This window comes from Rana temporaria, chromosome 5 (genome assembly GCF_905171775.1).
Source record: "Rana temporaria chromosome 5, aRanTem1.1, whole genome shotgun sequence".
Classification (NCBI taxonomy): domain Eukaryota; kingdom Metazoa; phylum Chordata; class Amphibia; order Anura; family Ranidae; genus Rana; species Rana temporaria.
In genome coordinates this window covers 168,233,676-168,257,986 of record NC_053493.1, presented here as the reverse complement: position 1 = coordinate 168,257,986, position 24,311 = coordinate 168,233,676, and the positions used below count along the sequence as shown (strand labels likewise).

At 43.4% G+C, this 24,311-nt stretch overlaps 1 protein-coding gene and 1 non-coding gene across 2 annotated transcripts in view; both read left to right on the top strand.

The window, feature by feature from the left end:
* NR4A3 (nuclear receptor subfamily 4 group A member 3) overlaps window positions 1-24,311 on the top strand; it is a 109,696-nt gene that overhangs the window by 22,763 nt on the left and 62,622 nt on the right. Inside the window, exon 4 of the mRNA XM_040353346.1 lies at window positions 9,751-10,598. Within this exon, the coding sequence (XP_040209280.1) occupies window positions 9,751-10,598 (848 nt within the window). The remainder of the gene's footprint in view (window positions 1-9,750; window positions 10,599-24,311) is intronic.
* Window positions 4,009-4,081, top strand: TRNAT-UGU. Its single transcript has one exon. It is a non-coding gene; the product is annotated as a tRNA-Thr (tRNA).

The following is a 24,311-nucleotide window of genomic DNA, read 5'->3' as shown; positions in this document are numbered from 1 at the left end:
CGAGGCTCAAAATGGTTAACCTGACTTTCTTTACATGGTGATATAGTTAGGTTGAAAAAAGACAAAAGTCCATGTAGTCTAACCAAAAGAAAAAATAAATAAATCGAAAAAATCCATATGCACAATCCTATAGCCACAGTGATCCAGAGGAAGACAGAAAACCCCTATAAAGCATAATTGTATTAGCTCCAGCGTGGCAAAAGGGCCTTCCTGATCCCACAGGTGGCAATCAGATAATACCTGGATCAGTCATTTCTGGTGTTACTACCTATAAATGTTACTTTTCATTTATATTTTGTGAATTTAGAAATACATCCAGCTCTTTTTTTTTGTAAATCTACTGAGCTGGCTAGAACTAGTTCTTGAGGGAGTCTATTCCGCATTTTCACAGCTTTTACTGTGAAGTAGCCTTTCTGTATCTAAAGATTAAATCTTCCTCCAGGCGTTAGGCATGCCCTCATTTAATGACATGTGAAGTGAAAAAGTGACCAGCTCTACACCAAGTTCATTATATGGGCCACTTATGTATTTATACTAGGTGATAATATCCCTCCTTAATCACCTCTCCTCAGGAGAGAATAAATTCAGTTCCACTAATCTGATTCTCCTCCAAGTCTCATGTCAGTTTGGTTGCCCTTCTTTCTCCAGCTCTCTGATATCCTTTTTCTGAACTGGTGCCCAAAACTTAAAGGTTAACTCCACTTTCGTGAGGAAAACAAATAGCAAATAAAGAAAAAAATAATATAGCGCATATTATTGTGACACTAATCATTTTGTAATTGAATGTCTTTAAATACCTTTCCTTTTCAATCTGCAGCCAATGTAATTTTCTGGAAATACATTGCAATATGGCTACCTGGAGTTTTCTGTACACAGAGACCCAGATCCACAAAGAAATTACGCCAGCGTATCTATTGATACGCCGCGTAATTTCTAAGATGCCCCGTTGTATCTTTGTTTTGTATCCACAAAACAAGATACGACTGAATGTGGGCTCGATCCGACTGGCGTACGTCTTAGTACGCCGTCGGATCTTAGGTGCATATTTAGGCTAGCCGCTAGGTGGCGCTCCTGTCGATTTCCGCGTCGAATATGCAAATTAGCTAGATACGCCAATCCACAAACGTACGTCTGCCCGGTGCTTACGTAAGTTTACGTAAGGCTTTTTTCGGCATAACGTTACCCCTGCTCTATGAGGCGTACGCAATGTTAAGTATGGACGTCGGGCCAGCATAGAATTTTCCGTCGTGTACGTCGTTTGCGTAAAACTTTCGCGAATAGGGCTTTGGGTAAATTACGTTCACGTCATCTAGGCATTGAGCGGGCGTAATTTCATTTGAAAATCCGACGCGATACTGAGCATGCGTGCGCATGCGCCGTACGAAAAAAGCGTAATTTACGTGGGGTCAAGCTTGTTTTACATAAACACGCCCCCCTGTTCATCATTTGAATTCCGTGCCCTTACACCGGGAGATTTACTCTACGCCGCTGTAACTTTAGAGGCAAGTGCTTTGTGAATACAGCATTTGCCTCTCAAAGTAGCGGCGGCGTAGCGTAACTACGATACGCTACGCCTGCCTAAAAATACGCCGCCCAGAGGATCTGGCCCAGAGTGTGTACTGACCACTCCCCAGAAATATAATTTCCTGCTTGTGTGATTGGCTTGACAATTTTCCCACAAGTCTGCCTGAGGCTGGGTTCACACTACTACACTACTTTCATCCTACTTTGCTCTGCTACATTGGTCCTACATTTATCCTACATTGGTCCTACATCCATCCTACTTTCATGAACAGGATACTACTTTGGTTCCGACTTCAATGATATTCAATGGGCCTGAAGTAGAATCAATGTAGGACCAAAAGTAGTACAGGGAGCATTTTCAAAGTCGGACCGACTTGTGTAGGACGCTACAAGACGCTCTCATAGGGAAACATTGAACACAGAGCAAAGTAGGATGAAAGTAGTGTAGTAGTGTGAACCCAGCCTCAGATACAAGTCAGATTTCAGGCATCTCCTGCAACAAAAAATTCATTTTTGGAGAGATACTTTCAATAGAAACCCATCTAAAGGGATGCAGGCCCAGCAGATTTCCTCATTAGTGCCCTGTAGCTCCACACCTGACAGTTAATTATGAAAGCACTCCCATTAGACCTACTCAGAACAGAGGCACAGAAAAACACACATGTATTTCTTTAGAATAACAAAAGGTAGGAATCTGCAACAAAGTTTTTTATAATACTTGCACTGTACATGGATTACCCAGAGGGGAATGTTTTTTTCTCAACAAAAGTGGGGCTACCCTTTAAAGTGGTTCTAAAGGCAGAAGTTTTTTTTTCTTAAAGTGGAGGTTCACCCTAAAAACTAATTTTTAACATTAGACTAAGCATACTAAGGACATTTACTTTTGGCAGCTCTTTTATTTTTTTCTCCGTACATACCTTTATATTCTGATTTGGTCCAGGGCTTCCACGTTCTGATGACTCCGGGACTGGGCGTTCCTATCCCTGCCTCAGGGTTCCGATGACTGCGGGACTGGGCGTTTGCACAGTGCAATTGTGCAATCATATGTCTGGTGTGCCAGCGGTTCGGCAGCGCTGCCCATTGATTTCAATGGGCAGGGTCGCTTTAGGAGCGTTTTTTTCACCGCTCATACAGTGCCTCAAAGATGCTGCTAGCAGGACTTTTTTACCGTCCTGCTAGCGCTCTTTCAGGACGCTTTGCAGGCACTATTTTTAGCGTTATAGTGCCTGCAAAGCGCCTCAGTGTGAAGGGGGTCTTAGGCTGACGTAACTGCTACAATATTACAACCATTGCATAAGCAAGATTCTTTTTCCACTTACAGCATTTTTCATATAACATTTATGAAAATTCCATTGAATGATGCTGACATGGGTGGTTTGAGTGGTTAACACTACAAATCTATTTCCTGGCCAGTCCTCCCGTCAGCACATCATGGGTTAATCCCCTCCTCCGGTCCACCAGTACCACCTTCTTTTAGCTAATAAGTAGGGGGCCCCTCCTCCCAGTCCTTGTTCCTTTTTTTTTGGTCGGACGATCAGACCACCTAAGACTCTTCCAGACAATCAAGCTACGAATGAAGAGGAAGAAAGAAAACCCCCCTGCCGAACCACCCCCACCCAGGTTCAGCCTCTCCTCGGGTTGGAAGGTCCAGAAGTAATAAAGGTATGCCCCTTTATGACACTGGACGCTCAGGTGCATGAGCTGCGGGCGTTTTTAGCTTATAGGAAGCTTACTGTGATCATAGAGGCTGTGGTGTGTCTCCTGTCCTCTGCTAGGACATGCTGGCTCCTTCTCCTTACTCAGATCTGAGCTCCGTAGGAGCGCGCCGCCCTTCCTTCCTCCACTTTATGTTAGTCGGCGGTGACCTCACAGGGGGGGGGGGGGGCCCGGGGCGTGCCCAAATCAGCTTTAAAAGACTCTCCAGGACAGGATGCTCAGTGTGGTCTGCCACTGTCTGGGAAAGGAAGCACTAGGTAAGCCTCCAGCTGAGGAGGATTGTGTGAGATTGTGTCAGCGCTGCACTATGCTTTCATGTCCTCATTGTTCATTTTTGCTTTGAAGTAGCTGTAATTCTGCTGTGATCTCCACACTTCCTGGTTGCCTGTTTCCTTATAACCATGGTGCTGGGAGCTTTTCATGATGGTCTAAGCTGTCATTACTGTGTGTCTAAAACTCCTCAGAACTCAGATTCATTTTAAAAACAAAACACTGCCCTGGATTTGTTTGTTTTTGTTCTGTGATTCTTCCCGACTCACCTCTCACCCGGAACTTCATGTATGTACCTTTAAAACCGAAAGTGAAACTAGAGGCACATTGTGTGATTGAGTTAAGTTAGTAGCGCCAATCAATCAGTGGGCGATGAATCACCTGCCCGGGAGACGCTATCACTAGGCTCATCGGACTCTGAAGAGCCCTCAGAATATTTATTTGATTTTCAATATATTGAATCATTTGTCACAGCCGTGAGAGACACCATTGACTGGGGGCTCCATAGCTCAGGGGTTAGAGCACTGGTCTTGTAAACCAGGGGTCGCAAGTTCAGATCTCGCTGGGGCCTCCACCAGAAGCAGACCTTTGGGACTCCCCATTGGGCATAGATGTGGCCTTACAGCGCCTGGCCCGACAGGTCGCATTGCCATTGCAAGACCCAATGGACAGACGTGCAGACACAGACCTAAAAAAGGTCTTCTCAGCTGCAGGTGCAGCGTGCCGCCCGGCTATTGCCCTAACCTCAGTCTCCAGAGAACTCAAGGTCTGGACCACGAGAACCCAAGCAGCCCTAAAAGCAGATATAGGGTCAGAATCAATCATACAGACAATGGAGGAATTTGATCTTGCTGCCGATTTCATAGCGGAAGCCTCTATGGACCTGACAAAGTTACTCGCAAAAATCATGGCTTTTGAAGTGACGGCAAAGAGGGCCCTCTGGTTGCGACATTGGGGAGCAGACAGCACCTCAAAACTGAGTCTCTGCAATATTCCGTTTAATGGCAAGGTGCTGTTCGGAAAGACCCTAGAAGAAGCTATTAGTCGAGCTACAGGGGGAAAGTCGGGTCTAATGCCACAGAGACCTAGGAAGACACAGCAGGCCACCCGGCCAGCCCAACCAGACTACAAAAAGGCGTATGACGCCAGGTCATACAGGCCAGGACGGGAATATACAAGGCCCTACTGGAAAAATCCACAAGATTCTTTTCTGCAGAAGGTAAAGTCTAGAGCGGCACAGACCGCGAAAAAACCTGAAAAATCTTTTTGACGGGTTAACCGCCCATCCCCCCCCCCCCAGGTGGGCGCCAGGTTAATGTCCTTCAGGGAAGTATGGGCGGAAGAGGTCAAGGACCAGTGGGTCCGCAAGACGGTCAGATACGGTTCCAAAATATCCTTTCAGAAGAAACCACCCAATACGGTGGTCCACACAAAATAACCGACAGATCAGAGGAAACGGAACTGCTTACAAGAATATTTAGACGGCTTACAGCAAAAGAAGGCAATTTCGCCGGTGCCCCTATCCCAACAAGGAAAAGGGGTATACTCTCCAATCTTTCTAGTTCCCAAACCATCGGGGGATCTCAGACCAGTTCTGGACCTGAGAATTCTAAACCACTTTATAGAACCCAAGACGTTCAAGATGGAGTCTGTATTTACAATCATCTCTGTGTTGCAACCAGGAGACTGGTTGATATCAGTCGATCTAACGGATGCATATTTGCACGTCCCAATCAATGAGAGCCACCAAAGATATCTAAGATTCTTGGTAGGGGAAGATCACTTCCAGTTCAGGTGTCTGCCGTTCGGCATCAGCACAGCTCCGCGAGTGTTTTCCAAAATCCTACAAGCCGTTGTTGCCATCATTCGCCTGAAAGGCATAAAAATATTTCACTACCTAGACGACATCCTGGTAGTAGCACATTCGAGCGGAGAACTGGCGTCTCAACGCGACATGGTTCTAGAAATCCTATCAAAATTTGTCCGGATCATCAACAGGCAAAAGAGCCAATTGATTCCCTCACAACAGATGGAATATCTGGGACTGTTTTTCAATACAAACAGAGACCTTGTCCTCCTACCCGAACGAAAGAAGGCAGAATTGGTAGCCTGCGTCAGCAGCGTGATGAAGTCAACATCGCTAACGGCAAGAGATTGTATGACCCTACTCGGGATGTTTACTGCAGCAAGCCCAACCATTCCTTGGGCAAGATTCCACACAAGAGCCTTCCAGGCAACCTTCCTGAACCAATAGGACGGTACCTCTCTTCACCAGAGGATTCTCATACCAAGCCGGATTCGACAGAACCTAGCTTGGTGGAAGTCATCAGAGAACCTGTCGCGGGGCATGCCCCTCAGCCCCGGGGACTGGGTTCCGATAACTTCGGGTGCCGGTCTCCGGGGCTGGGGTGCTCACTGCCTCGGCAGGCAGGTGCAAGGAGTTTGGAGCAAGACGGAATCCCGACACTCCAACCTTTTGGAGCTGCAAGCAGCATACATGGCCCTGCAGGCCTTCGAGAAACTGGTACAGGGAGCTCGAGTTAAACTAATGTTAGACAACAAGACAGCAGTAGCATATATAGCCAGACAGGGCGGAACCAAGAGCTTGCCACTTCTGCAGGTGGCAACCAAAATATTTGTGTGGGCCGAAGCACATCTGGAAGCCCTAACAGCAGCCTACATTCCGGGCAGCCAGAATTCCATCGTGGATCATCTGAGTCGGGAGTTCCCCGACAAGAACGAATGGGCCTTGAACAAGAAGTTCCTAAAACCAATCTTTTCCGAGTGGGGGACACCCTCAGTGGATCTAATGGCGACCCGAGTCAATACAAAGACACCCCAATTTGTGTCCAGGTTCCGTTGCAACAAAGCCTTGACCCAAGATGCCTTCTCCATTCCATGGGATTTTCCCCTAGTTTACATCTTTCCGCCGGTGCCGCTAGTAATGAGGACTTTGTTAAAGATTGCGAGGGAAAAGGTTCATACAATAATAATTCTACCCTTTTGGCCGCAGAGGCCATGGTTCCCTCTACTCCTACACATGGCGTCGGCTCCCCCAAGACGTCTGCCGCTAAAGAGAGATCTCCTATGGCAGTGCCAATGTGTTCACCCCAACCCGAACAGGTTGCAAACTGACGGCCTGGCTGCTGAATCAACCAGACTCCAGGCACAAGGCATTTCAAAGGAAGTAATCTCAACACTGTTAAAGTCTAGAAAGGCCTCGACCAATGTCACCTACAACAGGATTTGGGCAAAGTTTACAACTTTTGCGTTACAGAAAAATTTCGCTTCGGTGGATCCGAATGTGGCACAAGTATTGGACTTTTTGCAATCTGCTCTAAACAAAGGCTTAGCCTATAGTACATTGAAGGTACAAATTTCAGCTTTGTCGTGTTTTACAGGATACAGGTGGGCAGACGAACCACTGGTAAAACAATTCTTAAAAGCGACCATGAAAATTAATCCTCCAAGGAAGTCTCTATTTCCGGCCTGGGACTTAGACACAGTGCTAAGAGCACTACTTCTGCATCCTTTTGTACCGGCAGAATCTTGTCCATTCTGGTTCCTAACACTTAAACTGTTTTTTTTATCACCGCCGTAACATCGGCAAGAAGGGTATCCGAGCTAGCGGCCCTGTCCAGTAAGGAACCGTACTGTATCATCCTTCCAGACAAAGTAATTCTGAGGCCTTCACCAATAGCAACGCCCAAGGTAGTTTCAAAAATTTCACCTTAACTGGGAGGCAGTGCTACCTAGCTTTACATTACCTCCTAGGCAGGAAGAAAAACTGGACCTCAGACCTCTAGACATGATCAACCTTTTCTCAATTTACCTGCACAGTTCTCAACAAGTGCGCAAAATGGATTCCCTTTTCATCTTACCATCTGGGCCTAAAAGAGGACAAGCCGTTTCAACAAGAATAATCTCAACCTGGATCACCAAAGTAAGAAAGCTCACGTACGAGAAACAAGGGCTGACGCCTCCTCAGGCAACTAGAGCTCACTCTACCAGAGGGGTGGCAGCCTCCTGGGCAGCATTTGCCAAAATACCAGTTGAGGAAATATGCAAGACGGCCAGTTGGAGTTCCTGCAAGACCTTCGCAAAGCATTAGAAATCTAGACGTGACGTCATCTAAGGCGTCTAGTTTCGGAAATGCCGTGGTATCGGCACCTTTGCAGGCAAAATAAAGAAAGATTCACTTAAGCAGCATTTATAGTTGTCGTCCGAGTCTTATATACATTTTCCCGCCCTAGGGTGTTAAATTAAATCCCATGATGTGCTGACGGGAGGACTGGCCAGGAAAACGGAAAATTGTTATTCTTACCTTCGGTAATTTTCCTTTCCTGGCCTGTCCTCACGTCAGCACAGCCTTTCCCTCCCTATAGTCTGTCGTCCGCCAAATTAGTGGAACAAGGACTGGGAGGAGGGGCCCCCTACTTATTAGCTAAAAGAAGGTGGTACTGGTGGACCGGAGGAGGGGATTAACCCATGATGTGCTGACGTGAGGACAGGCCAGGAAAGGAAAATTACCGAAGGTAAGAATAACAATTTTCCGTTTTCTGAGCACCAAAGTGTTTAATAAATTACTAATATATTTCTGAGAACTAAAGTGTTGGGAGTAGGCAGGCATCCTTTCTCCATGCCCCGGGTGGCAATGGCAGGTGTGTGAGGGGGTCCTCCCACACAGCCCGCCCTACCTGCTCCGCTTTGAAGCCCAACGGGGCAGAGGGACTCCCTATAATGGAGTGAGAGGATCTAGCCCACTCAACCAGCCCCGTTAGTCCTTCACCTCTCTTTTTTTAGAGACCGTGTGGTCAAAGTGCGTGCATGTTAACCCAATTTCGAGTGCATGTGAGTGTGGTGGTTTTTGTGGGAGGGGGGTGGGCGTACTAAGCGCAGGCTTACCTCGCATAGCACACCCACCGGGAGCTGGGCTGAGACCACCAAACTCAATTCACATGTAGCTGAGACCGGGATCCGAACCCCTAGCTGCAGAGGTGAATGGCTTGTCAGAGGAGTGCCAATCGCATTGAGCCACCGCAGCTCCCATGACTGGTGCTCTTCAAAAAAGGTGACTTTTCATGTGCTCTTGCTTTTAGTGGTGCTGGTGCTCTTTGTAGTGCCCCTATTGGAAATTCACTCACCGGATATTGCGTGATCACAGTATATGCCACTGTGCAGCATTCAATGGATTCTCGGTGTGTTTATTTCAAATCCAATCCAGCGTGTCTCTCATGTATGGAAGAAGAAAGTGCCCATGGCATAATACCACTTTAAAAACATTTTAGTTTTATCCAAAAAACTGTGGTTTTAACCTAGGTGATTGTATCAGTAGGGGCAGCAGTTCTTTGTTTCTTTAACCCATTGTTAATAACCATTCATAACCATAATTCAATAACCATTCATAACCATTTTATTAATTAGCAGGACAACAATTTAAAGGGAAATTTATTAGCATTTAATGTTACAATGTAACTTTTGTGTCACCTTTTCACTACCTGTTCATAATCTTAATCTACATTTAAAATGGTAAGGCCCCTTACTGTCCGATCAGGTCCGCCTGTCCAATTTTCAGGTGGACCTGATCGGAGGCTCTATTTACCTCTGTGGAGCGACCCTATTTTCCATCTCTCTGGCAGGTCGAATCAGATGGAATCGGATGAAAACGGACAGGTGGATCTGTTTTCATCATATCTCCCATAGAGGAGAGTGGGACTCTGACAGGTCCGTCTCTGCATAGTGAGCGGAGACAGACCTGACATCCTCCTGCTCATCGGAGATCAAAGGATCGATCCCTGCTAAACAAGCGAAGTCCGTCAAAACGGACAAACCCTGTGTGAAAGGAGCCTAAAGGAGCGCCATGTTATTAGAAAGAGACGCTCAATTTGGAGTCATATGAGCAAGGGACGAGGAGGGGTTATGTCCCTTTTGTAACCATACTATTGTGTATCTTTTCTTAATAAAGCTGAACAGCAACCTGGTGAATCCACATAGTAAATAGGAAGTATTCAAAAGCAATATTTAATATTTAATTAACAGAAATAAGAAACACTAAAATCATTAAATAAATTATCTACGCACATTTTTTGTATTCTCTTTAAGATGTTGACATTGTCCTAGTATCAAAGTAAATCATTTTCTCTCTATGTAACAACAATCTGCTTTTCCGAAGTATTTAATACATTTTACATTTTTACATTACTAGCTTTTAGAATTTTGTTATATTTATTTTATTTACAGATATGCCCTGCATACAGTATAATCCCACTCCACCTGGTTCCACTTACATTACCCAGGTCTGTGGTCATGCCTCTGATTTCAGTTCAGAAATGATGAATTCTGCAAGTACAAAATGTAACATGGAACTAAGGAGTACAGAGATTACTGCTTCTGCAACTACATCCTTGCCAAGCTTTAGTACTTTTATTGAGGGGTATTCTGGAAGCTATGAATGTAAACCTTCGTGCTTGTACCAAATACAAGCATCCGGACAGAGGCCACTGATAAAAATGGAAAATCCCAGTTTATCCAGTTACCAAGGTTCAGCTACACAGCAAACAGAAGATGCTTTGCCAAGCACATCAGTGTATTTTAAAACATCTCCACCATCAACTCCAACTACACCAGGCTATTCTACTCACAAATCGCCACAGTGGGAAGACACGCATGCCTTGCCAGGTACTCATTCTTGCATGACTCCTAGTAACTTGATGGAGACTTCACATAGAACTCTTTCTCCACGTTTTCCAATTTTCCGCTTTAAGAATTCTCCTTCTCATACTCCACTGTATAACCCTCAGGTGTGCTATGAATCTTCTCATAACATGTCAGCAGGTCTTCCAGGAGACTCAACACAAATATCAGTGGAGTCCTTGTCATTTAATTTACCCATGGCAAAGGTGTCAAATCTTGTCTTTTCTCCTCTCGCAACTTGCCAAGCTATTAACATGGTAGGTGAGGGCAGTATTCCATCACCACCCAGCAGAAGCTCCTCAACTGGGGAGGGATCATGCGCAGTATGTGGAGATAATGCAGCCTGTCAACACTATGGAGTTAGGACATGTGAGGGATGTAAAGGCTTCTTCAAGGTAAGATTTAGCAGATTGTAAAAAATCCTTTATAATCCATGTCTGTATTAGGATACATTTGTGTAAAATATGCTTTCTAACAGTGCCATGATTAAAAAGATAATGTTTTGCAGTACTCCAGAATCAGTGGCGGCTGGTGCTCAACATTTTTGGGGGGGCGCAAACAAAAAAAAAAGAAAAAAATTGCAGCCTCACTGTGCCATCAATTGTCACCTCTGTGCCATGCCATCAAACGCAGCCACTGTGCCATCAATTGTCACCACTGTGCCATGCCATAAAATGCAGTCACTGTGCCATGCCATCAAACGCAGCCACTGTGCCATCAATTTTCACCACTGTGCTATGCCATCAAACGCAGCCACTGTGCCATCAATTGTCACCACTGTGCCATGCCATCAAATGCAGCCACTGTGCCATCAATTATCACCACTGTGCCATGCCATCAAATGCAGTCACTATGCCATAAATTCGCACCACTGTGCCATGACAAATGCAGTCACTGTGCCATGCCATCAAACGCAGCCACTGTGCCATCAATTGTCACCACTGTGCCATGCCATCAAACACAGCCACTATGCCATCAATTTGCACCACTGTGCCATGCCATCAAACGCAGTCACTGTGACATGCCATCAAACACAGCCACTGTGCCATGCCATTAAACGCAGTCACTGTGCCATGCCATCAAACACAGCCACTGTGCCATCAATTGTCACCACTGTGCCATGCCATCAAACGCAGCCACTGTGCCCCTCAATTGTCGCCACTGTGCCAATTGTCACCACTGTGCCCTTTAATTGTCACCACTGTGCCCATTGTTGCCACTGTGCATCTCACTGTGCCCTTTAATTGTTGCCACTGTGCCTTTTGTCACCACTGTGCCCATTGATGCCACTGTGCCCTTTGTCGCCACTGTGCCTATTGATGCCAATGTGCCCTTTGTCGCCTCTGTGCCCATTGTCGCCGCTGTGCCCTGTAAAATGCACTTACCTTTCTCCTTCCACGTCCCTCGATGTCTTCTCCCGCCTTGGTGACGCTTCAGCCAATCAGGTTACCGATAACCAGAATCGGTGAACCTGATTGGCTGAGACAGCCGTCAGTCTTACACTCCCCGTACGTTCCGAGGATAAGCATCCGGGAGACGAGGGCTGTACTCGGAAAGCCTAGGCTCTTATAGGCACTTCCGCAGAGCCAACCAGCTGCCGTTATTCAGGTAGTCGGCGCTCAAGGTCCGGCTACCTGAATAGACCAGCGGCAGCTGGCAACAATAACATACATTCATGCAATGCATGAATGTATGTTATTTCAGTGGCGGTGCAGAGCCAGAGGGGGTGGCGCTCCAGCGCCCTCTATAGACGGACCACCACTGTCCAGAATATTGGAAAAGAATCATTGAATTGAACCTATACACAGATATGTTTATTCTAAACCAGAGATCCTCAAACTACCGCCCTCCAGCTGTTGCAGAACTACACATCCCAAGAGGCATTGTAAAACTCTGACATTCACAGACATGACTAGGCATGATGGGAATTGTAGTTCCTGAACAACTGGAGGGCCATAGTTTGAAGACCCATGTTCTAAACCATTCATACTCACCTTCAAGACTCTCTGATAGAAAAGTCTTCATTAAAAGATAGCAGATAACCAGTATTTGGACAAGGTCCTTTAGCACCAAAATGCCAAAGTGGAAACCGAGTCTCACTGGGAGAAGAAATAGTGACCCTACAAGTTCAAAACCCTTGTTTTGTTTTGTTTTGTAATTCAGGGTTTCTAAAACACCTTTCCTCACAGGCCTAAACATGAATGTCTGCCTGAAGCGACCATTCACATTCAGCTGAGGCAACCATTACAGATGTATAGAACCACAAAGATGCTTGAAGGTTGTAGGATTATGCCTGCACACCCAAATGTAGAATGCGCTTTCCACTAGCCCTAGGGTTGCTGCTTTTTATTACATGAAAAACCAAACCGGGGTGAAGCTGAGTTGCAGTGCATGCAGCATGGTAAGCTGAAAAGTGGGCAAAACATATCTAAAATGGGTGTGTTATATAATGCGTGATTTAGTCATAACGGGGGAAGTTTTCCCTAGCTTTCCCTTCCTATATCCAGGCTCTGCTCATTTAAGTGTGTTCACTGCATTGGCAAAAAAGGCATGCAAGCTATCTGCCAGGTTACAAGCAGTTATGTCAGGTCCAATCTGGTGGAAATCTGCTGCAATTTTCTATATGGGAAAATGCAGTGACCCCTTTGTTAATTAAGCACAGAACCCATACCAGTATGAAATAGAAACTGGCAATGATGGGGTAACAGGTCCATCTATTTTGGTAATGTGGTGTATACCACCCACAGATGTCCCCCCCCCCCCCAAATCTGTTTTTTATTAACATTATAATAACCACGATTTGCTTGGGATCTAAATGAAAATCCCCAGTCTGATCTTTTAAAGATGCAAGTTTTATTCACTCTTGTAAAGACGCAAAAATTATGTTTCTAGTTAAAAGTTTGTTGAGGTTATTTACAAGCTAAATTGTATTTTTTTTTATATTTTGTGTATTTTTTTTTAATGTGAAGCTACAATGGCAAATTAACAAAAATAATCAAACAAAAAATATTTATACGAATAGTATTCAAAAAGAAAGAAGAGTTAATTCAAAAAAATTAGGGTTAACTTCTAGTTAATAAGGGGTTAAATATGAGTAGCTTTTCATAATTTTTATAACTAATGCAGGCTTCCTTGAGCTGATATTATATACAAATGAAATTCAAATTCTTTGATTTGCACACAAGCACTTACCAAAATAACTAACAATATTGTAAAAAAAAGTATCTGCATAGAAACCAACAAGCTTCTAAGCCCAGCTTGTTCAATTAAGCTTTGGTAAAAAAAAATCTGGAAGCTCATTGATTTCTATGCAGAAATTAGCCAGATTTTGCACTTTTCAGCGATAGTAAATAAACTCCATTGTGTACTTAAAAGTGGGGTATGCCTGTATAAAGCTTGCAACAAGGGTTTGCAGGTTTCATGGATGGAGCCTTTGACAGAATTAAATAGTAACAATATAGTTACAATGCTTTTATGAATCGAGCCTGCATTGATTTTTTGCAGGCTTCATTCATGCAGAAACCACTATCTTTTCATACCCAGAGAGCAGGTACAGTAAAGTCAACTGAGTACAGGGGAGTAACAGAAAGATAGATAAATACAAAAAAAAAAAAAAAGTTGTTTGCCATTCATATTGTAAAATACTTATGTAAAATAAAATGACCTAAATGCAATGCTCAGTGCTGTCCACCTAAAATGACAGAAGCCACCTTCACTTCCCCACAGAAAACAGAATCGCTGTAATATAAAACGTCTAATAGCCACTGTCAATCACCCTTAGCAACTAGAATTACCAATTCCTCCTGCTAATTACTCTTATTACCTGCCTTTGCTTTTTCAATGGAGTCTGGTGAGTGAGTCTACTTTACTAATCTATGTGTGAAGGGGTAAAGGTGCATTTTCATCTGCTGAACAATTCAGTTCTAAAGCATTTTTAAAAACTTCCTGTTTATTGATGTTTATCTTATAGAGTACTTACATAAGGAGGCAACAGTGTTGTCAGTGTGGTAACTTAAAATCCTGTCATTTAAAATTTCAGAATGCTAGGCCCATTCATCAGGTATATGAACAGAAAATAGCACAGTGTCAATCTATTGGTTTGGTGCAGTGATTTCTGAAGATACATTACTGTGTGTAGTTAGTTTGGTTTACCGACATAGGTACCTCTAAAACAGGCATGTCATACTGGTGTGTTATGGGCTTGCATCCACTACTTCTTTGTGGCTGTCAGTGTTTTTTTTTTTTTATCAGAAAGGTTTTTTTTTTTTATGTATTTATTATATTATGTAAAAAATTGCAAAAAAGTACAAACAACCAGATTAGAACTAGACCCCCCCGGTAATAAAAGTAATTATACATTTTAGAAATCAAACCAGTATACAGTATGGGGTAGATTCACATAGATTTTGGCCGGCGTAGCGTATCTCAGATACACTACGCCGCCGTAAGTTTGAGCAGCAGGTCCTGTATTCACAAAGAACTTGCGCTGTAACTTATGGCGGCGCAGTGTAACTGGGCCGGCGTAAGCCCACCTAATTCAAAATAGGCTGGTTGGGGGCGTGTTCTATGTAAAATACTAGTGACCCCACGTATTTGACGTTTTTGACGAACGGCGCATGCGCCATCCGTGGACGTATCCCAGTGCGCATGCTCCAAATGAGGTTGGCAAATCGTCAGGCTTTTGACGTGAACGTAAATTACGGGCAGCCCCATTCACGGACGAGTTATGCAAACGACGTAAAATTTTAAAAATTCGACACGGTTCCGAAGTCCATACTTAACATTGGCTGCGCCATGTTTTTGGTGGTTTATCTTTACGCCTGAAAACCCCTTACGTAAATGGCGTATCTTTACTGCGACAACCGGGCATACGTTTGTGAATAGGCGTATCTAGCTGATTTACATATTCTAGGCGTAAATCAGCGTACACGCCCCTAGCGGCCAGCGTAAAAATGCAGTTAAGATACGACGGCGTAGGAGACTTACGCCGGTCGTATCTTAGCAACATTTAAGCGTATCTCAGTTTGAGCATACGCTTAAAGTTGCGACATCGGGGATTCGGACTTACGACGGCGTATCTACTGATACGCCCGTCGTAAGTCTTTGTGAATCTATTCCTATCTGTATATCACAGCTAGGTATATACTCTACAACTTCAAAATAAGGTTCATTATTGTCATATTCTAGAAAACCGTACATAAAACGTAAATAAAACAAAAACTAACTTATAAAGTGTGTGCCACCCTTCAAACAAGCTTTGCAAATATAAGGTTTAACTGACCGTCCTATCGTTGTGTCTACCTGCCTCCCCCATTCTGCAATCCAATTAATCTTACAAGATTCTACTACATCTGGAGTAGTCTATTACGGACTAACTGAGGCGGAGCTACCTTAGGGGTCTCTAACCACTCCTGCCAAATCTTTGTAAATTTGCCATCCGCAGTCCTATGCATATGCATTCATCTCTCTAATCAGTATACCATTAACTTGTTGTATCCATTGGTATGATGTAAGCGCCTGAGGAGAGTTTTCTAGCTAGATAAAGTAGTCTAGTGTGTTTCTCCAAAAGCTTGTTCAACGGAAACAAGGTGTGTGCCAGATCTGGCAGGAATTTGTGGTAATAGTTCAGCAAGCCAAGGTATGATCGCAGCTGCTGGACGTTGGTTGGGGCTGGAGCTTTGACTAAAGCATCAACCTTGGCTTCTGTGGCGTGTATACCTTCTGCATCCACAAGGTGGCCACAAAACTCCAATTTAGGCACCATGAATTGGCATTTTGCTAAGTTCACTTTCAGACCCTGTTCTTGGAGTCTCGCCAACACAAGCTCCACATTCTGCTTGTGTTCCTGGTCGGTCCGTCCTGTAATGAGCATGTCATCTAGCAGGCACTGAGTGAAAGGAATGTCCGCCAAAATCTCGTCCATTTTTCGTTGCCAAATGGCTGGGGCAGAGGCTACCCCAAACACCATCCGATTATATTCATACAGTCCCTTGTGGGTGTTGATGGTCAGAAACTTGCGGGAAGAAGGATGGACCTCAAACTGTAAATATGCTTGTTTGAGATCAAGCTTGGTGAACTTTTGACCTCCTGCAAGAGAGGCAAAAATGTCATCTACTCTGGGTAGGGGATACTGGTCTATTTCCAGTTGAGAGTTCAGTGCCATGCGGAAATCGCCACAAATGCGCAAGTCCCCAATCGCTTTCTTTACCGGTACAACTGGTGATGCCCACTCACTGTGCTCTACCTTTGAGATGACACCTTGTTCCTCCAGCCGACTTAGTTCTGCTTCCACACCTGCTCGGAGTGCGAAAGGTACTGTCCGAGCTTTGAAGAACTTAGGCTGAGCGTTGGGTTTCAGCTTGAGTCTCACACAGTCATGCTTTTTTTTCCCCAACTGGTCATCAAAAATCTTTGGGAACCGCTGCTTCAGGGACACCACACATCCCTCATTATCTCCTAATGGAATTGTAACAGTGTTACAGGGACTTATGGCGATGTCTGGCATACCAAAGTGAGCAATCCAGTCTCTCCCAAATAGAGGGGGTCCCCCATTTTCTAGGATATATAATGGCAGTCTCTTTGTCTGACCCCTGTACAATACCTTTACTTTTGCGTAACCCAGTGGGTGGAGTATCTGCTTTGAGTATGTCTGCAGTTTGATTGGTGTTGGGCGGACAGTTTTTCGGGTCTGAAGTTGTCTTCATTGTTTCTGGGTGATAACTGAAACTGCTGCTCCTGTGTCTACATCCATCCTGAGTTTCTTTCCCTCAACGGTTACATCTACAGTCATTGCGGAGGGTGCTGAATGCATATGATGTATGTCTAACCTGTGGAGCACAGCCTCATCCTCTGACTCAGATGATGATGTATATCTTCCCACCATATATGACTTTGTCTTGGGGTTCAGAGGTTGTTTATCTCGCACCTTCTTGCTACGGCAAACTCGTTTCAGATGGCCGGTCCTACCGCAATTATGACAGGTCTGATCCTTAAACCGGCAGACTTTCTCTGTTAACAGTCTCTTTTGTGTTGACTCACAATTCAGTCCCATGACAAACTTATCTCTCAGTGCAGTAGGTAGGTAGTCCCCAAAAGAACAGGTAGAGGCTAGTCTGCGAAGGGCGAGCACATAAACTTTAATCTCTTCACCTGTCTGCTGCTGCCTCTGATAGAAGCGAAATCTTTCTGCAATTTCTAATGGTTTAGGCTGGAAGTGATCCTCTAGCAGTGTCAGCAGCTCTGCCAATGTCTTAGCTGCTGGTTTTACAGGGGAAAGCAGATCCCTCAGAGTGTCATATGTTTTGGCCCCAACCACTGTCAGAAACACTGCTACTTGCCTGTTGTCTGGGATAGCATTTGCACTGAAATACTGTTCCAGTCTCTCAACCCAGGAACTCCAGGATGTCTGTTCTCCATCAAACTCACTTAATGTCCCGATTAATGACATTTTCCTGCTGGGATCTGTGATTGCTTTTATCCAGGTGACAATCCACAATGTCTTTGTCCCTCTCTCAGACTGATAGACACTTTGTAAATCCCATCCTCGTCGCCACTGTTATATCCTCTGTGTTGTGAGGGACACAAGACTCTGGTCTGGAACAATGGATGTTTATTCAGTACAGGCTGTACACTGCAACATGCATCTCAGGACATTACATATCTCTGCTTCCTACATGTGGTGGTCTCTCTAAGATGGCTACTATGCCCGTTGACCCTTGTCATCACTGCTGGGTGGAGCCAGCCTTAAAGTGCCAGTACATGTGGAACCCTTCAGGTATAACATCTAGTTAAGGCAATATATGTAGCAGAAGAATATAATTCCTCTTCCAGGCCACCAAGCAAACAAGTGACCGGGTTCAGTTGTAACTTTAGCTGATAAATACTATTAATGATCTTGACCATTTCCTGCCAGTATCTCACTAATTTCATACATTTCCAAAGCAGATGTATTAGAGTGCCTGGGTGTAGTTGACATTTTGGACACAAGGGGGTGTTCCTCCTACCCCACTTATGTAGCTAAATAGGAGTTCTGTAAACCCGATGGAGGATAAATAAATGCATTTTCTGTGCTGCTGATATGTACACCAACGGACCAGCAGCCGGGATTTGTGTCCAACTATCCCCATCCATAGGGCAAATATCTGATTCCCATTTTTCCCCTGCAGGGTAACAAAACTAGGGCCTGTATATAAGATAACAAAATGCATATATACAGGAGATAATGCCCTTTTTGTCTGAAATAGTGAGAATCGAGTTGAGGAAATCAGACTCAGCTAAATGCAAGATTGAGCGCCTGCCCTGCATCCTCATGGCATGTCTCACATGTAAGTAGATGTAATAGCTATTGTGTAGTACTAGAGAGAACTGCCTCAATTGGTAAAAAAATTAATGGTTGAACCATCAAACAATTTCGAGAGATATTTATTTCCAGCCGCCCTCCATATTGAATGACTAGGATTTTTTCTAATTCAGGGTATGATCTATCTTTCAATGGTTTTTATTCAAGTTTTTCATTATACAAAGTAAGGAACATGGCATTGACTTTACAGTGTATAGTTTTCATAGACAGTGTAGCATGCAGTACAAACACGCATAATAAGCCTCCTTCTCAGAAGAGGGGAGATGACTCTTTCTGTATTGTCTTTCTTTTCTCAGTTTACATCTCATTTATAAAATCTCTCAACCCCTTATAGAATGGGCCATCCGTATTGAGCTTCTCACTATATCCTGTATCCTTATAACAATTATACGGTAAGGGCTCTAGGGAAGGTCCCCCACGCCAGGAGAAGCAGGTCACCCCAGCAGAAATTCTGAGATATCCCGCCCACCCCAAACCGCGGAGTGGCGAACCACGGCCCGACAACACCAGAGTCTCAGAGGAATAAAAGAAACAGGAGAGGGGAGAGAAGAAAGGAGAGAGGGAGGGGGGATGGAGGACTCCATGCTATACCCCACAAAAAACTTCCTAATCAATGAGAGTCTGGGGGTCATTCATCAAGTAACTGATCCATGGGTCCCATATTTTGTTAAACAGCTTCATTTTGTCCTGCATAATTTCCGTCGGTCTTTCATTTAACATAAGCCAAGAAAGTTTATGTTTAATTTGGTAAAATGGTAGGGCTGCTGACTTCCAGTTCTTAGCCGTCTTTGGGTTTTTGAGGCTTCCTCTATCGTACAACGTAAGAGTGTATGTTTCAGGGACTTGGCCAGGATAATCTGAGTGAGGAAATATATAAATATTATATAAATATATATAAAGTTATAGACTCTGATCCAAAATCTCGGTACTTTGGGGCATTGCCACCAAATATGGTATGCCATCCCTTCTTGACCACAGCCCCGAAAGCACTTAGAAGATGCCTTGGGAACAAAAGTGTCCAGTCTGGTCGGCGCCAAGTACCACCTTAATAAAACATTATAATTCGCTTCTATTATTGAAGTGTTGATCAGAGACCCGGAAGCCGCCAATGCTAACGAATGCCATTCCTCAAGTTTTCCTGGATATCTTGTTCCCATTGGGTCATATAAGTCAGTTTAGCAGTGACATATGTCAAAATAGTGTATATGGCAGATATTTTTTATCAAATTGGCGACACATATTTTCCATGGGTGACATAGTTGTAAGGTCACCTTTGCGTGATAGGGTCTGCATGTAATGGTAGATTTGAGTATATCTAAAGAGCTCTCAGTCCTGTAATTGGTATCTTTCTATCAGCAATCTTTTGGATAACATTCCCTTATGGTCACAGAGGTCTGCAATCCATAAGAAGCCCTTATTAGACCACCAGTCAAAAGCAGAGGGGGTGAGGCCCGTGTGAAATCCCCATTTCGGTAATGGATTGTGGGGAGATTTAAATTTTTGGGTTCTTGCCAGTCTGTCCCAAATATCCAGGGATAAGGAAAGGGAAGGGCACAAAATCGTCGGCCTTTCCTTCATCGGCAGCCACATAATATGTGAGATTGGTTTGGGATAGCAGGAATATGATTCCATAGCCATCCACAGTGTCTGGGGTTGTTGGGAGTGGAATTAGTAAGTTGGGCCAATTGGGCTGCATAAAAATATTTTTGCAGATTAGGGAGTCCGAGACCTCTCTTCTGTGAAGAGTGTGTGCCTGTTCATCCTGGGCCTCTTGTCACCCCACACATACTGTAGAAGCTCTTTTTTAAATAACAGCAGGTGTAATCTATTAAGTGCCACTGGTAAAGTATAAAACAAGTACAGGATTCCATAAAAACATAAATCACACCCCTTATTTAAGGGTAAACCAAAAGGATTGGACAATGCTTTTCAGAATTTGAATCCCTTCTTATCTGGTCAGATTTAGAGACTGTCCTTTAATGGTTTTGGTCACCTTTATACCTATTATCATTAAAGTTGGTTCAACTACCTAAAGCTTTCTACAGATATCAAATGGCAATTGGCTACACATGCACAAACTGACCACTGACAAAGGATTCTAGAAATTTTAAAGTTTTATTCAGCATGCGTACTGTATATATGTTACACTACCATTTCAGCTGTTATCTGCTCTTGTACCTAATGCCCAACACTATGAAAAGGAGTGTTATAATATTATCAATTTTTATTAGCCATGATTTTAATAATACTGTACTTGAACTTGTTTAATCGCTTCAAGGTAAAAAAAATCTTCTGAAGTTTTTGCATCTTTGACATGTAAAACTGTGCATGTCCTCACAACAACTTAGTTTATCCAGGTAAATTATACCTTGTTTTTTTAGGAAAAATTGGGATAATTTTGTTGTAAATGGTAATGGATATCTCCTTATTTTTATTTATTTTTTAATCAAAGGAAGAAATAGTAAAAAAAAAAAATATTTAAAAAAATGCAGCTGTATTTTTCTTGCTATTACCATACCTAATATCAAAGAAAAACCCACACACTTCTTGATGAAAGCAGTGATACCACATATGTGGATGTTATTTGTTGTTTAACCCAGGGGTCTCCAAACTGCGGCCCGAGGGCCAGATGTGGCCCTTTGCTAGCCTTTATGCGGCCCTTGGGGCACTATTCCTCCAACTGATATGAGGTACTATTCCTTCCACTGACACCAACAAGGGGGCACTATTTCTCCTACTGATATCAATGATGGGATACTATTTTTACTACTGATATGAGCCCTATTCCTCCTCCTACTGACCACCAACCCTGAGGCCACATTTATTCTCACCGGTGCTGGACCCAGGATATTTTCTGCCCCCGCTGGCCACAATCCGGCCCTCCTAAAGTCTGAAGGACAATAAAGTGGCCCTTTGTTTAAAACGTTTGGAGACCCCTGGTTTAACCCATAGTAAGGTTCAGAAACAACAGTGTGCATTTTGCTTTTTATTTGTTTTTCATTATCCTACCTAAAACACACTGAAACTGCCACTGATACAAAATAAAACATTTTTTTTTTTAAATCCTACCAAAAATACATGGAATCTTACATTCTGACCATGGCCTTTGACCCTAACTTTAACCCTGATCTAGATCAAACCTTGATCTAGCTTCTTTTTTTTTATGCACACTTTTTTGTTTGTAATTTTCTTCTGTAGTGACAAGTGAATTAATTTGGGTTTGAAGACAGTCCAGCCAACCACTGAGTCCTTTCATCCAGCTACATTTGCTGTTTGTTGATGAAGATTAGCAATTGCCATCTTGTAATTGTGTTGTAACATCCTAGTGCTGTCAGATAGTGAGGACCACTCTGACTTTCTGTCTCTTCTCATTTACTTTTTGATGACAGCTTTGATTTTTTTATTTCCTGTAGGAAGGGGAGCAGAAATTTAAATTCTGAGTTAAAACTTACACAAAGTTAAAAACTAAGCCATCATAACCAGGTCTATAAAGTATCAGTATGGCATAGTTACATTCTTCCCTGGATTTTAAGGAACGACCTCTAAAAATGTTTATCCATATTAGTTGTCATAAGTTGTTTCTTGAAAATGTATCTAAACACAAAAACAAAAATGTAATTACCTTATGGTCCATTAAGGGCCTGGGGAATTATAGATATTGTTTGACAATTGGGTTATACTGCCGCCTTCAGAAGTTTGGGACCCTGGCAAACCAAATATATTAAGTCAGCCCCCATGTAACCCTACCTCCAACTGTCATGCTTCAGTTTTTTGCTAGGAAAAAGGTTGGTTGCTTTTTCTTCAGCTCTGCCAATCTACTCAGTTTTCTTATATTCTTAAATCAAGAGATCCAAGAAGCTGCTTAAGCTGGCCTGGAAACTGTACCTTGACCCCCCTGGACCAAATATTGCAGAGGGATGTGACCCTCAGACACTGATATTTCCAAACTCTAGTGTACTATTAGCTAACTGTACAGTGTTCTCCAGGTCCATAGCCATGACAATACCTCTGGTGTGACTCTGTTCTCGAAGACTCACTCTGTGAGTAGGCACATTGGCAGGGGCTAGGAAAGCCAGGATTGTGACTGTCATTCTCCCCACTCTGCATCCGATCAGAGGGGATCTGTGAGTGGATCCTCTGCTTATCGGAACGTAAACCGCCCATGTGAAAGGATCCTTAGAACCAAGGTGCAGCTTCTGATGTATCCCAGTCTCTGACAGTTCCCTGTGTAAGAATGCCTAAGGTAAGTTACCTTGGATACTGTGCTCTTACTGTGGAGGTTCCCAGAGATGTATATATTGTGTCAACCACAGAGCATCTTCTTTTTATGCAACTCGCTGTGAGAGTGTTTTTATACATGTAGCAAAGGAAATGTACTATGTTACCTTCGGACACTAAGCTCTGCTTTTTGGTGTGTTTTAGTCCTTCTGTTCTGCGTCATCTGCAGAGGGTTACCTCCATGTCCATAGTTTTGCCAGGGTTCCCATGAGACCCAAACTCTGAACACACTGTCTTTCAGCAGATATTTACTGTTGGGTGACACTTACTAATATGTGATCTATGATCATCAACTTTTCTATGTGTACCACTCTGTTCTTTTGTACTGTATTTGTACACTGCAGAGTATTATTCATGCCTAGGGTAGTGGTACGTATTTTGGTTTGACCAAGTCTTTCTTAGAAGGGGGGGAGGTTTTGGGACTTTAAATGAGATGCGTTTTTAGCAATATGCAATTATTCAAAAATAATAAAATATATATATATGAAATATAAAAAATGTTTTCATAATAACCAGGCTCAAAGTTCCCAACCAAAAAAGCAACAAACCAAATTAACCTGTCTAGCTGTATGCATTAAAAACAGAGGTTTAGTTGCACGCATTTGCAAATACCTGTGTAAGCTGCAGGCCCTGTCAAGGCTCTCTGTGATTGCAGTTCCTAACTATGAATTTTAAAGTCTCCTCAGTAGGAGCACAGGTGTGCTAATCAATAGATAAGGGGCAAGTGACTGGGGTGACCCAGTCCTCCTTAAAGTAACACAGCCAAACACCCAGCGCATAGAAGCAAAGGTAATGGTGTGCTACCTGACCATGCCCCTACCCATGGCTGGTTTACCAATAAAGAGCACTGGAAAAAACGTATGTGTATATAAGAAAATATCACAAAAGAAATACAGGAGTGGAACTATTCATGCCTTCCAAACCAAAACACCACCGAACTAGAAGCGGACCACATCAACCTGGGTTGGCTAGTCAATAAATGACTATGCACAACTGACTGTCAGTGGTAAATCTGTGGAGGCACTTTATTCCACTCCTGAAACGCATCTCTATCCCTGGATAATATAAAAAAATGGGGGAAAAGGTTGGGACTTTACATGAGGCATATGAAAAACAACCATAGGCCTCAATCCCTGTATATGGATAGAAGGGGGGGAGGTTTTGGGACTTTAAATGAGATGCGTTTTTAGCAATATGCAATTATTCAAAAAGAATTAAATATATATATGAAATATAAAAATTTTCCATAATAACCAGGCTCAAAGTTACCAACCAAAAAAGCAACAAACCAAATGAACCTGTCCTAGCTGTATGCATTAAAAACCGAGGTTTAGTTGCACGCATTTGCAAATACCTGTGTAAGCTGCAGGCCCCGTCAAGGCTCTCTGTGTACTGCAGTTCCTAACTATGAACTTTAAAGTCTCCTCAGTAGGAGCACAGGTGTGCTAAACAATAGATAAGGGGCAGGTGA